Source organism: Camelina sativa, chromosome 20, assembly GCF_000633955.1.
Source record: "Camelina sativa cultivar DH55 chromosome 20, Cs, whole genome shotgun sequence".
Lineage (NCBI taxonomy): Eukaryota > Viridiplantae > Streptophyta > Magnoliopsida > Brassicales > Brassicaceae > Camelina > Camelina sativa.
Genome location: NC_025704.1, coordinates 24,123,089 through 24,136,980, shown reverse-complemented (window position 1 = coordinate 24,136,980; position 13,892 = coordinate 24,123,089). Strand labels below are relative to the sequence as shown.

Sequence of the window (13,892 nt, the reverse complement as noted above, 5' to 3'; positions counted from 1 at the left end):
AGAGGCGAGCAGTTCTTTGTCTGTAAGCTCGTAGAGAGACATATGCACGACGTCGTTCTCAGTCCCACTCTATGTCACTCTTTACAGATCCCAAACTCTTTGATTCTTTTATTCTTTCCTCTACTTTACAACACAACATGTACAACACCAACAATAATGTTACAACGTCACAAGTTTACAATCACAACAATAATAGCTAGATTTCACGGTTTCTGTTTTGGTAGTACTACTACTGTAATACACACCAAGTTCTAGAAACATGTGTTGCATGAGATAAGGTTTAAAGTTCATTTTGGTACTGAATCGAATAGAATTAGATTAACCAGAGCTAAACCGGACCAGAACCTAGTTATAAACTTGTAATGCAAATGAGACAAAATGGTCACATTGACGTTACCTTACGAAAAGGGTTAGTGAAACTGTTAAACTAAAAGAAGAATACAAAGAGAAAAAGAAAGCTTCGTAGTTTCTGTCTAATAATCAGTTAACGATAATCAGAAGAGGAAGAAGATGTTAGGTCGGGATCATCGAACATAAACCTTTTCCGAGCTGTATCGTTGCTAATCTCCGGCTGCTCTCTTCTACCAAATGAATCATCGTTTATGTAATCTACATCCATTTTCGTGTTCATGTCTTCTTCCTCCTCTTCCTCTTCGTCTTCTTCTTCGTATTCATCATCACTATGTAAGCTAAACTCACCCCTACCTACTAATTTACTTGATTCACCGACGTCATCAAAATCATCCATTGGAGCCATGACCTCATCATCATCATAGTCTTTATACTGAAACGATCTCCCTGAGCTGCTAGCTTCCCCGTCATCGTCCTGCAGTTCAGGCGTTTCGATCCAATCGTCTTCGTTATCAGGAAGAGTGGTTTTGGCGGTTACAGCAACTTCCTTAGACAGACGTCCTCCTACTACTTCATTAGATATACCTAGCGTTCCTTTCGTCGGTCTCTTCCGGCCTTTGGTGCTGCTACGCCGTCCATTCTTTTTACCCCGTGGTTGAGCTCTCGGTCTCAACATTGTTTCGCCATTTGTGTTTGCTGCACCTCGTGGCGGTCTACTAGAAGAAACTGCCGGTTTCTTGCCATTTCCACCACTGCCGCGGGAACGAGGCCGGCCACGTCCTCGTGGTGGTCGACCTCCTCTCCCAGAGCTCGACACACCACCTAAACCAGGATCTGTCCAGTTCTCTTCTTGCATGTAACCACCTTGCACCGGAGTCTCCATTACATCCTTTTCTGGAACGTTTCTCAGAAGATTTGTCTCCAAACCCTTGTAAACAAGAAAACTTTCAGTGTGTGAATAAAGAAAATATCAGCATTGGTTGTTATATACTTACCATGAGATCTTCGGATTCTTTGTCTTTTAGGGGATCGTTGTTTTGATCAGGAGTGTAAACAATCGAGCTGTCAAATTCAAAGAGTCTCAAAGCTACACCTCCCGTTGTCTTCGGTATCCACGGTAGTACATTAACCATGCAAGTTAAATCGCTGGGGAGAGCTTCTTCAGGTAAACCCAAGAGTTCAGAAGTTGTTTCAAAGTTTGAAGACAGGAAATCTCTCTTTAGTGCAACCTCTAACGTTGTGAGAACCTGAAAGAAGCAGTTTTCACAGAATCAGAACTGTCCACATGATAAACTATGAAATCGTTGCAACAATTTGGAGATACGAACCTGATTAAGTTCTTCCGGGGAACTTGATGACAACAGCTTTAGACCCCAAGATTTCCTAAGTTTCTCTGTCCAAAACGCTTCAAGTCCTTCGGGTGGAAGAGAAGCCTGTCCATGGCCAAGAAGAATTGCAATACCCATTAGTCCTAAAACCGTATCAAACAGAACCAAAAAATGGTTTGGCCTGGATAAGTTAGTAACTTATGTAATGAAGTAAGGAAAACTCACTTCGACAAGTGCTAACTGAATCTTGAGTAGTCTTATTCTAAGAGGAGACGAGATTGAGCTACGCAAGATAAAGCCAGTATCTCCACCTCTCGAATTATCACCAAGTTGAGCCACTTGCTCAGCAAAACACAACTCACCAACATCCGGACTAGCATGCATCTGTCCGCAACTAGGACAGCAAATATCCTCAACAAAGTGTAGTCCCGCACAGGTTCTGCATATGCGAAAAAGCGGACTGCTTTGCTTGGCACCGTACTTTAATGCAGATAACGCACCTGGATGCAGCATATTATCCCACATCCACTTTTCAAAACTCTGGAACCGTTGCAATACACTGTCTCTCTCAATGGCATTACTATCCCCTAGCTCGATCTTAAACGTCGTGGAGATCTCTGCAGTATCAGAATCCAAGCTAGAAGATATGGAACACAACCCCCCGGGAGTTGCTTCCAAATTCTTCCTCACTGATTCCTTGAAAGATGCTTCGATCTTCAGCAACATAAAGTGTAAATGTGATTCTCTAACACCGCGAACGTCTAGTGACTTTACCAAGTAATCAAAGCCCTCTTCGGAATCAATGAGCCTCCATCGGCCATCCTGAAGTTCCACAAATATTCTACCACAACCAGGATCATTTCGAGAGGCAGAAGCTGAAAACCGCCAATAGCGATTACGTCTTCGATCTTGACCTAACGGAAGCGACCTATATACATATAGCTCTTCGGCTTTATAACCAACATACGCTTTTAACTGTGCACGCAGCCTTTCACGGTCCGCTGTGTAGCCCCCTTGCTGCTGATACTGCAAATTCTCCATTCCAGATACATTTTCTTGCAACTGCAAGCTTGGTCCTGCAATCACGTTATTCACATCCATCTGTGGACGACTCAACGGGTCCTGTGAAGAGATTGGAGTCACATCTGCTGATGAAATTTCTTGATTTCCAGAAGCAGGGGTTGCGATATTAAGCCCCGGCTTTGCTGTTGGGTATGAAAGGTAATTCGCTCGAAGCAAAGACTCTTCTTTCCAGCGTTTGTCGAGTTGCACTTCACTCCACATCTGTTTCTTTAACGAACTCGCAACTTCCAACCGTTCCTTCACGCAACACACAGAATCTGATTATGGTAAAAGACTAGAGAGAATGCAGATGTTATGCAAGTTCAAGATAAGAAAATAAATACCTCGAGGGCGACTCGGATTGTGTTTCCTTCGATGGCAATACCAATCAGAGCAACAAGTGCATTTAAACGTTCCTCGCTGCTGAGATTCGAGTAATCTCCTTCTACGAGTCCTTGAACCCACTGTTCCCCAAGTTTGCTCTCGTCAAAACAAGCACTGTCTGCATCGTTTGCTACCGCATCCTCTAGAGATTGATCAACTAAAATGTCATCTCTTTTCTCATCTTTAATATCCTCAGGGAGAGAGGGAGTAAGAGGCAGTCCTGCTTTGGTCTTCCCATTTTCCAACACTGGTTCAACTTTGACTGAGTTTTCTATATCCAGAGCATCAGGATCTTCCTTTTTAGGGTTCAAATCTATCTCTGGATCATCTCCGACATCGCTTTCAGAGTCTTCTTCTCTCTCAGCGTCATCAACATCTTCTACATCAGTAATGCCGCTCTTGAATGCACGTATTCTCTCTCTCGCTTCAGCAAGTATAGTCTCAGCACCACCTGCTTCCTTTCTATAGGAAGCACGAACACAGTACGTAGAAGGAGCTACCCTCTCAAAGAGTTTTGTATCCCGTGACAATGCAGCAGCAACCGAGGCTTCAGGTGTTCTACTCGTAGTTAGATCCCTCAATCCTGATTTCTGTGATCATTAAGAAAGCAAACGAGAATGAAACAACACGGTAGTTAAATAATAAGTTCAAGAGAAACAATATTTAGGCCATCTTTACCTGAATCTTCTCTGCAACATCAAGAATGGTCAAACCTTTTTCACCTTCAAGAGATAGAACATGAAATGCAGCAAATTTAACAGTGCCTGGAGTCAAACGATGCCGTGAACGTTTCGGATTAGAAAGTCCTCTTTCTTGCATCTTAGCAAAAGCATTCTCAGCTGCTACTCCTTTCCTTAGGTTGAAAATCACATTCTCAGAGTTGTTGGCCTGCACTTGAAGAGAAACAGGAGTCACAATATAGTTGAAAACCCAAACTTAATGGGATACTGTAAAGATTACCCACCTCATTTTCATCATGAACAGATACAGTCTTAATGTTCCTTTTCTTCAGTTGTGGCCCCAACCCGGCAGAGAGAGCGAGTTGCCTCAAGATTTCAGGCCATGTAAAAACATTCAAGTTTCGTCTCCAGCTGCGTATATCAAAACCCCACGCATATGCCTAATCACCAAAAAATCATCATACTTTACATTAGGTAGAATAGAAGAAATATTTACATTATAATTGAAAGAAATACTAAAAATGACGTAAACTTACACCCTCCACAACATGAGGATGACCCCCTCCGGGATTAGAAGCAGCATTCTGGTTTGCTCCAACACCAGTTAAAAGCGTTCTTGTAACACCCTCGATATCTTTGATAATAGTCTTCAAGAGAACAATGTGTATCTCTCCCATTAGCCGTGGATCCTACACGACCAACAAGGAACAGTTTAGATAAGCAATCCTATTTAGATCTAAACGTATGAACTTAAGAGAGATAGAGAAACACTTACATAGTCATGGAATGCCTGTGCAAACTCGTCTAGGGTAAATGGCCAAAGACCAAAAACATCCGCGAAAGTGATTAAGAATCTCCACACCTAAACGATTTCAACCAAATTTAAAAACAAGTTAAGAGAGTGACTAAACTAAAGTAAGAATCGTCTCTATGTATATAGTCAAGTTTGTTAACGATAAGTTAGATGGGAAAAGTCACCATTAGAAGATTCGCAACATTCTCATCAGAACCATTCCATGGCTTGACTGTGAAGGGCTTTTTCAATTTTACAGATGTTGGGGGAAACAGCGCCTGCTTGTCTGAAAGAATATAATCCATGAGATGAATGTAAGCTAGAATTCTCAAAAGCTAGTTGCAAAGAATTAAAAAAATATAAATGACAGTTAAGATAGAATGAGTTAATGATTCACCTCTATATTCATCAAGATTCTGTAGAGTTTCAAAGTCAAGAGCGAGCATTGAAGGCAATCCTTTGGTTAACGCAGCAACCTCCATGAGTTCTAAGCGTTCATCTTCAATAAGTTCCATAGATTCCTTTGCAATCTTACGAGCAATGGCCCTCTCGTTAGCAGCTTTAAGCCTTGCAACCTCTTTTTCTCTACGCATCTCTTCTTTTTGTCGCATTTTCTCAGCCTAATTCATAATAAGAGGTGCAAATGAGGAAACAACATTTCACCCGAGTACTCAAGAAACTTAGAGGCAGCGCATATTTCACATTACCCTCATTGTTTCTTTCTTCAGGAACTTCTCTCTTCGCTGCAACTCTCTCATCTGCTCTTTCATAAACCTCTCTTCCTCTCTCTGCCTTTCACGTAAAAGACGTTCTTCCTCTTTCCGTCTTTCACGATATTGCCTCTCCATTTCTTTCTTTAACTGCTCTTCTCTCTGCATAATCAATTGACACAATGAAAACAAACAACAAAATGCAGTTACTAGAGTATGTGCTTAGCTTAGATCAAAACAAAGACCTTTCGCCTCAGCATATCTTGTTTCTCTAGTTCTCTTCGGATTCTCTTCTCATGCGCCTCAAGTTCCCGAGATATTCTTGCTTCTTCATTCTACAGTGAGTATATAAGGGAGAAAAAATGATGAGGACAATTAGAGACAGAGCAAAAAAGTCACAGAGAAAGCCTTTTTACAAACCTTGCGTTTTCTCTCTAATTGCAGGGCGTCATCATCTTCATCCTCATTACCAACTTCTCTCTCTGATTTCAAAAAAGGATCCTCATGAATCGGGTGATCATTTAAGTTTCTTTGTGCAGGAGTATCCATGTAGCTTTTCTGATACGGTGAGTCATATTCAGGCAAGTTAGGCGAATAGACATGCCCTGGCTTCCCTTGATGAGTTGCAAGATTCAAATTTGGTATCTGAGGTGAAACTTTATAGCCATCCCGATGTCCAGCAGACACCGTTGTAGCCCTCATAACCGAAGCATCAAGTGGAACTCCATAATGATGTGACGGTGAAACTCTTTCGGAATGGTCAGTCCTTGAAGATGGCAGGTCAGGAAGGAACTGATATTCACGAATAGGCCTCACATCCTATAAAGAGAAGATGACAAATTACTGAGAACAAAGGAGAAAAAGACTTGAGTAGTAACTAGTAACAACAAAACATGAAACAAAACTAACTTTACTGGGTTTGACATCGGATCGAACATATAAGCTGGTCTCAAAAGGTTGTCTAGTAGCCTTACGATGGCTTGGCATCTCTGTAACACACCAAAAACAAATACACATTTTCATTTCGGTTAGTAAGTGCGTGAATAGCTAGCTGAACAACATTTGAATCAATTCTAAGAAGCAGAATGTAGTGTATATACCAATAGGCATGCCAAATGCACCAGGAGGCAAAGGATCAAACTCCATTCCAAGAATGGGTCCGTTATCTCTCAAACGCTCTCCAAGTTGAGCCTCCATATAGCCAACAGCTCTAACCTCAGCAGAAGAGGGTTCATTAAACCGCCTAACAACAGTCACACCACCACTGCCACTACCACTACCACTAACTCGAGCAGCTCTCCTAGAATCAAACTCATTTCCCGCCACCAAATCAGCGGCATTGACGGCTGGTTTAGGGGATTCAACAGCCATTGGTGTAGTAATCAACTCCTTACGCTGACGTTTGCTGCTAGGCGTAGTAGTAGTAGATTTCCGGTCTTTAAGCCGGCGGTGACAAAACCACATCTGTAACTGCCTGTCTGAAAGATTCAGTTTCACTGAAAGATCCGCTCTTATAGCTTCCGAAGGATAAGGCTCAGCTGACCAACACAAAATTAAACACTCACTTTAAAAAATAAATAAAAATAAAAAATAAAGAAACTTTTAAAGAAGAATGAGAAACAAGAAGCAACCTGCATAAGTGGTTTCAAGAACTTCAAGCTGAGCAGCAGTTTTCATTTTCCGTTTAGACTTACTCTCACCACCTTCTTCAGGTGGTGTTTTAGTATTCTTCTCAGTTGCTTCATCAGACCCACCTTCCATTTCCTGCAAAAAACAAACAAATCCCCAAATCCCAAAATTAGAAACCCTAGAATCAACAACCACTCTAAAAAAAACATGAAATTGACTATAAAAAAAAACAAGACTTACTTAATATGGTGGTGAGAAACAGAGACACAGATCAAAAAAAGGTTGAGACTTTGAGGAGATAACTAAAGAAAGATTTGTGGGTTTTGCTCAGAGAAGAACATATCTGAAGAAGAAGAACCACAAAGGGTTGGGTTGGGTTGGGGGAAGGATTTGATTATTTTGGTTTGACGAAAAAGAGGAGAAGAAGTAAAGAAGAATAAAAATCTGTCCACCAAAAAAGAAAAGAGAAGAAAAAAAAAAAAAAAACTTTCTCTCTCTCTCTAATGCGAATGTGATTGGGAATTTTCACACAAATAAAATCAAAAACATTAAACATTAGCAATATCGACAAGATCATTAATAAAAACAACGAAGAGAACACTTTTAATATTAAAAGAAATAATAGTAATAAGAAACCACGAAGAAGAACAGCTACAAACGAACGAACAACACCAACAACAACAGTAGTGCTTCTTTTCTGACTATTCATTTCTATCATAATCATAATATTTTCCTTCTCCCTTGGAAATTTTTTAATTGAAAATATTAAAAAGAAAGAAATCGATATTGAATTGTGAATTGATTGAGAGAGGAGGAGGAAAAAAGAAATGAGAAAAAAGGTTTTTGTAAAAATTTAATTTTTAAGACTTTGAGAGAGTTGTTTGGTGAATTGTCAGATATGCTCTTTTCTTTTTTTTTTTTTTTTTTTTTTTTTTTTTTTTTTNGGGTTTTTGGGAAAATCGAGGGGGTTTGATTCAGGGCTCGCATTTCTCTCTCTTTGTTTCTCTCTCTCTCTCTTGAAATTAAATTTTGGTTTTTAAATATTTTTTCTTTTCTTTCTTCGGACTTGTGTTTTGTCGCTTCTGTTTGGATTTGGACCTGACGTTGCCATTTGGGTAATAAAACCGACCGCATATGTTTTTGTTGTTCCATTGGTTCGGTTCTTTAAAAAGCCCATTAACAATCTCGTTTACTTTTAAAACTTTTCATTATGCTTTAGGTCAATGACATTCATTATGCTTTAGGTCAAAGACACTGGCAAGTGTGAACTTAAAATTACATGTTTGGTACTGATGTTGTAACGTGAACTTTGTGTTTTTACCGCAACCGCTCCGCAGTGATGTCGAATAAGCCACACTCATGAACACACTCCCCCTCATTGAGAGTTTAACATAGGATCCATGAACTTGAACCAATTCGAATACCGGAACGCTCATATAACAACAACATTGGTGCTTGGTTGTGACATTGACAATAAGAGATAATTCAAAAATCTTTCTTTCTATAGCAAAGAAACAAATTACATTTCATTGTAACAACAACAACACAACATTACATAGAAACTCTAAAACTAGCTTCATGATTCTGATTCTGATTCAGCTTCTTCAGTCACTTTCTTAGCCTTCTTCCTAAAGATGTAAACATCAGTTTCCTCATAAGCATACTCATGATGAAGATGCTCATGAGGAACCTTCTCAATCCTGAAAACGACGTCGCACATCTCCCAAAACAGCTTATCAGCTTCAGGAGACCTAATCTGGTACCCTAACAACACCGCACCATCATCCGCCAACAGCGACTCCATCGCCGTCACTAACTGCCCTACAGATTCCTCGATATACACAACATCCGCCGCGATCACGAGATCGAACGGCGGATTCAACGCCGAGATCTGGTCTCTATTGTTCCAGTAAACAACCGAGGTTTTCAGAGATTTACCTAGCGCCGCTTTGTTCCGTTTCAGATTGTGTTTTAGCGCCGGCATGACTGGTGCGATGTCTGTTAGCACGATCTCCGTTAGACCTAGTAGGTGAAAAGCCATACCGGCGACTCCGCATCCGGTTCCTAGCTCGACACCGCGACGGCGGCGGAAATCGAAGAGTTCAGCGTATGGATTTGGAGATGTTGATGATGATGAGTCTAGTGTGGACCATCGCTCGGCGAATTTGGAGAGGATTAGTGAGCATGGCCATACGGATGTACCGACGTGCATCGAGCCATTGTCTTGTTGGATTGAGAGTTTTGTTCCGTTCACCGTCAGATCGATCACCGGAGAATCTGTAAATTTCATTTCTCTTCTTCGATTTTTTTTTCTTTTTTTTTTTTTTCTTTCTCTCTCTTATACTCTCACTTTGTGGTGTATTGGAAATTAGGGCTTTCGTTTTATTTACTAATGGGCTTATTTTTATGGGCTTGAATTTGCTATGTAACCCACAGTTTTGAGCATTGAGATAAAAAGAATTTGAGTGGTTTTTTCTTTTTGTTTTGTTAGGATTTTTAACTAGGGTTTTTGATGATGATGACTGATTAGAATGTGGTCGTCCAAGTGGCCAAACACAAGTAGTGAATTTGTTCGCAATGGGAAATACACATCGAACATGTGAGATCCACTACGCCATCATATACAAATTCAAAATTATACATTTCTACGCAAGTTTCACATGTTGTAAACTTATCATACATATATTTTCGGTCGTAAACATAATGCACACAGCACATAAAATAATTGTATAGAGATCATTGTAGTTAAATGTGTTTATAGACACATAACCATTACAGAGTTCGTGCAAACATTATTAGTAGGTTATACAAACGATGTCATAGGCAAAAGCTAAAGTTTGGTAGTTGGTCTAATATTTTGTCCTAAATGGACAGTAAATTTAGTTGCCCTACATGTTTCTTTTATTGGGTCAAGGGAGGGATACAGTATATGTGTTTGTTTTCTTCAACAATCAGAAATGTTCTTTTCTCTTAAATATAATTTTAAAGCACAAGTCTCTGGTTACTCAAATTATCTGGGTATTAAGAAAAAATGAGTGTAAACTATTATATCAACCTAACTTCATTTTTTTCCTATTTAAATATATTAATCTGAAAAATTATCTCATTTCCATAACTAACACTACAAGAAAATCGTGTATTTATAGCATAAGAAGATAGCGTTTTAACGCTTTATGCTATGTTAAATAAACGTGAAATTATAGATAGCGTTTATTTATAAGTAGACGCTATAAATGCATTGGTCAAACTTAAAAATTTTGACGCTGAAATTTTTTGGGTTTCGCGGGTATCAATTAATAGCATATCTCATAAAAATACTATTGAAATGGAAAGCGCCAATAATTTTTTTAATGCCCGCCTTTTAGAAAAAAAAAAGAAAAAAAAAGGAATAGATCTAGAATTTTCTCTCGGCTCAGTCACTTCCAAACGCCTCACCTTCTCACTCGTCACACCTTCTCCATTTTTTTCAGTCTCTAATTTCTCAGTTTTCAATCTCTAATCTCACTTGTCGATTTCTAAAGGATTCGTTTGGCCTCACTCGGAGCCTCACTCGTCGGATTTCTCATTCGTTTGGTTTCACTCGGAGCCTCAATCGGATCCTCACTCGTCGGATTTCTCAATTTTCCATCTCTAATCTGTCAATCGGAGCCTCACTCGAAGCCTCACTCGAAGCCTCACTCGTCGATTTCTGAAAACTGAAGGTGATTCGTTTCTTTTGTTTAATCGAATCGTTTATCAAATCGTAATCACTGTTTGGTATTCTTATCAAACCGAAGGTGATTCGTTTCTTTTGTTCTTTTGCATGCAGATTTCAGGATTTGTTTGAGTTGAAGGTACTGTAAATTTGCGTTTTCGTTCTTAATATTGTTCTAAATTTGCGTTATGTGTGGGAATATAGATCTAATTAGTGTTTTTTTTCAATTTTACAGAGTATTTTTTAAGTTCGCAAAGACTTAGATCTTTTCATCTGGTGAGTAATTATTTAGGAGTTTTAGTTTTTTATTAAGTTCTTGTTCTCTTCGATCTGTGTTTTTGATTGATATAGTTTGACAACCCTGTGTTCGTGGTCGATTCAACACTGTGTTCGTGGTCGAGTTTTGGTGGTTTTGTAAGATGGACAAGTCTTGGGTCTGGCTTCCAAGGTATGAACTTGTCTTTTTTCTTTTCTTTTTGTTATATATTTTTCCTTTTCTAAGAATTAACCTTTGAATTTTTTTTCACTTGAAGGGCCAGCCTTGAGTTTCAGATAGGGGCAACTAATTTTGTGCATGCATCTGCACTGAGATTGGGTAATCCTAGTGACATGTTTTGTCCCTGTATAGATTGCCGCAATATGTGCCATCAGCCGATAGCTATAGTGTTGGATCATTTAGTGATTAGGGCTATGGATCAGAAATACAAGAGAAATTCATGTTGGAGTAAGCATGGGGATATTAAGACTGATAATTCAGCTAAAGATCTGAAAGTTGAGTTAGATGCGTATGACTTGATTAGGACAGCTTTCTTTGATGGTGATTCTCAACCGACGAGCTACTTTGTAGATCAGGCAGATGTTGTTGATGGTGGTAGTGAAGAAGAGTCTGAGTTTAGGAAGAAGCTCGATGATGCTGAAACTCCATTATACTCCAACTACACGAAGGTGTCTGCAATTATGGGGCTTTACCGACTCAAAGTGAAGAGTGGAATGTCAGAGAACTATTTTGATCAGCTGCTGANTGTTTTTTTTCAATTTTACAGAGTATTTTTTAAGTTCGCAAAGACTTAGATCTTTTCATCTGGTGAGTAATTATTTAGGAGTTTTAGTTTTTTATTAAGTTCTTGTTCTCTTCGATCTGTGTTTTTGATTGATATAGTTTGACAACCCTGTGTTCGTGGTCGATTCAACACTGTGTTCGTGGTCGAGTTTTGGTGGTTTTGTAAGATGGACAAGTCTTGGGTCTGGCTTCCAAGGTATGAACTTGTCTTTTTTCTTTTCTTTTTGTTATATATTTTTCCTTTTCTAAGAATTAACCTTTGAATTTTTTTTCACTTGAAGGGCCAGCCTTGAGTTTCAGATAGGGGCAACTAATTTTGTGCATGCATCTGCACTGAGATTGGGTAATCCTAGTGACATGTTTTGTCCCTGTATAGATTGCCGCAATATGTGCCATCAGCCGATAGCTATAGTGTTGGATCATTTAGTGATTAGGGCTATGGATCAGAAATACAAGAGAAATTCATGTTGGAGTAAGCATGGGGATATTAAGACTGATAATTCAGCTAAAGATCTGAAAGTTGAGTTAGATGCGTATGACTTGATTAGGACAGCTTTCTTTGATGGTGATTCTCAACCGACGAGCTACTTTGTAGATCAGGCAGATGTTGTTGATGGTGGTAGTGAAGAAGAGTCTGAGTTTAGGAAGAAGCTCGATGATGCTGAAACTCCATTATACTCCAACTACACGAAGGTGTCTGCAATTATGGGGCTTTACCGACTCAAAGTGAAGAGTGGAATGTCAGAGAACTATTTTGATCAGCTGCTGACGATGATTCATGATATGCTTCCCACGGATAATGTTCTCCCGCAATCAACATATGGGATAAAGAAGTTCCTGAAGATGTTTGGCTTCGGATATGATATGATTCATGCATGTAAGAACGATTGTATTCTATATCGGAAGGAATACGAGGCTATGGAAAGCTGTCCAAGGTGTAGCGTTTCAAGATGGGAGAGGGATAAGCAAACTGGTGAGGAGAAAAAGGGGANCTTTTCTTTTTGTTATATATTTTTCCTTTTCTAAGAATTAACCTTTGAATTTTTTTTCACTTGAAGGGCCAGCCTTGAGTTTCAGATAGGGGCAACTAATTTTGTGCATGCATCTGCACTGAGATTGGGTAATCCTAGTGACATGTTTTGTCCCTGTATAGATTGCCGCAATATGTGCCATCAGCCGATAGCTATAGTGTTGGATCATTTAGTGATTAGGGCTATGGATCAGAAATACAAGAGAAATTCATGTTGGAGTAAGCATGGGGATATTAAGACTGATAATTCAGCTAAAGATCTGAAAGTTGAGTTAGATGCGTATGACTTGATTAGGACAGCTTTCTTTGATGGTGATTCTCAACCGACGAGCTACTTTGTAGATCAGGCAGATGTTGTTGATGGTGGTAGTGAAGAAGAGTCTGAGTTTAGGAAGAAGCTCGATGATGCTGAAACTCCATTATACTCCAACTACACGAAGGTGTCTGCAATTATGGGGCTTTACCGACTCAAAGTGAAGAGTGGAATGTCAGAGAACTATTTTGATCAGCTGCTGACGATGATTCATGATATGCTTCCCACGGATAATGTTCTCCCGCAATCAACATATGGGATAAAGAAGTTCCTGAAGATGTTTGGCTTCGGATATGATATGATTCATGCATGTAAGAACGATTGTATTCTATATCGGAAGGAATACGAGGCTATGGAAAGCTGTCCAAGGTGTAGCGTTTCAAGATGGGAGAGGGATAAGCAAACTGGTGAGGAGAAAAAGGGGATACCAACCAAGGTATTAAGATATTTTCCTATCAAAGACAGATTGATTTTTGGTAGGTTCGAAGTGAAAGATTTAGGCAACTCAGGAAGGCGCAGATTCCACACACCACCAGCCGCAAAAGAATGACTTGACTNTAGTGTTGGATCATTTAGTGATTAGGGCTATGGATCAGAAATACAAGAGAAATTCATGTTGGAGTAAGCATGGGGATATTAAGACTGATAATTCAGCTAAAGATCTGAAAGTTGAGTTAGATGCGTATGACTTGATTAGGACAGCTTTCTTTGATGGTGATTCTCAACCGACGAGCTACTTTGTAGATCAGGCAGATGTTGTTGATGGTGGTAGTGAAGAAGAGTCTGAGTTTAGGAAGAAGCTCGATGATGCTGAAACTCCATTATACTCCAACTACACGAAGGTGTCTGCAATTATGG

The 13,892-nt window shown here is 39.5% G+C and overlaps 2 protein-coding genes across 2 annotated transcripts; both read right to left on the bottom strand.

The window, feature by feature from the left end:
- On the bottom strand, window positions 347-7,773 carry LOC104771575 (homeobox-DDT domain protein RLT2-like). The gene is made up of 18 exons (XM_010496119.2): window positions 7,178-7,773; window positions 6,940-7,072; window positions 6,409-6,846; window positions 6,218-6,297; window positions 5,729-6,127; window positions 5,554-5,643; window positions 5,306-5,470; window positions 4,996-5,218; window positions 4,784-4,884; window positions 4,581-4,667; window positions 4,342-4,494; window positions 4,090-4,245; window positions 3,804-4,013; window positions 3,086-3,715; window positions 1,905-2,999; window positions 1,680-1,784; window positions 1,347-1,598; window positions 347-1,279 (listed from the first exon to the last, which is right to left on the bottom strand). Exons 2-18 carry the CDS (start codon window positions 7,067-7,069, stop codon window positions 485-487), a joined length of 5,109 nt encoding a protein of 1,702 aa, XP_010494421.1. The 5' UTR covers window positions 7,070-7,072; window positions 7,178-7,773; the 3' UTR covers window positions 347-484.
- LOC104771574 (protein N-lysine methyltransferase METTL21A-like) lies at window positions 8,414-9,310 on the bottom strand. The gene has a single exon (XM_010496118.2). The coding sequence runs from the start codon at window positions 9,225-9,227 to the stop codon at window positions 8,514-8,516; it is 714 nt and encodes a 237-aa protein (XP_010494420.1). The 5' UTR covers window positions 9,228-9,310; the 3' UTR covers window positions 8,414-8,513.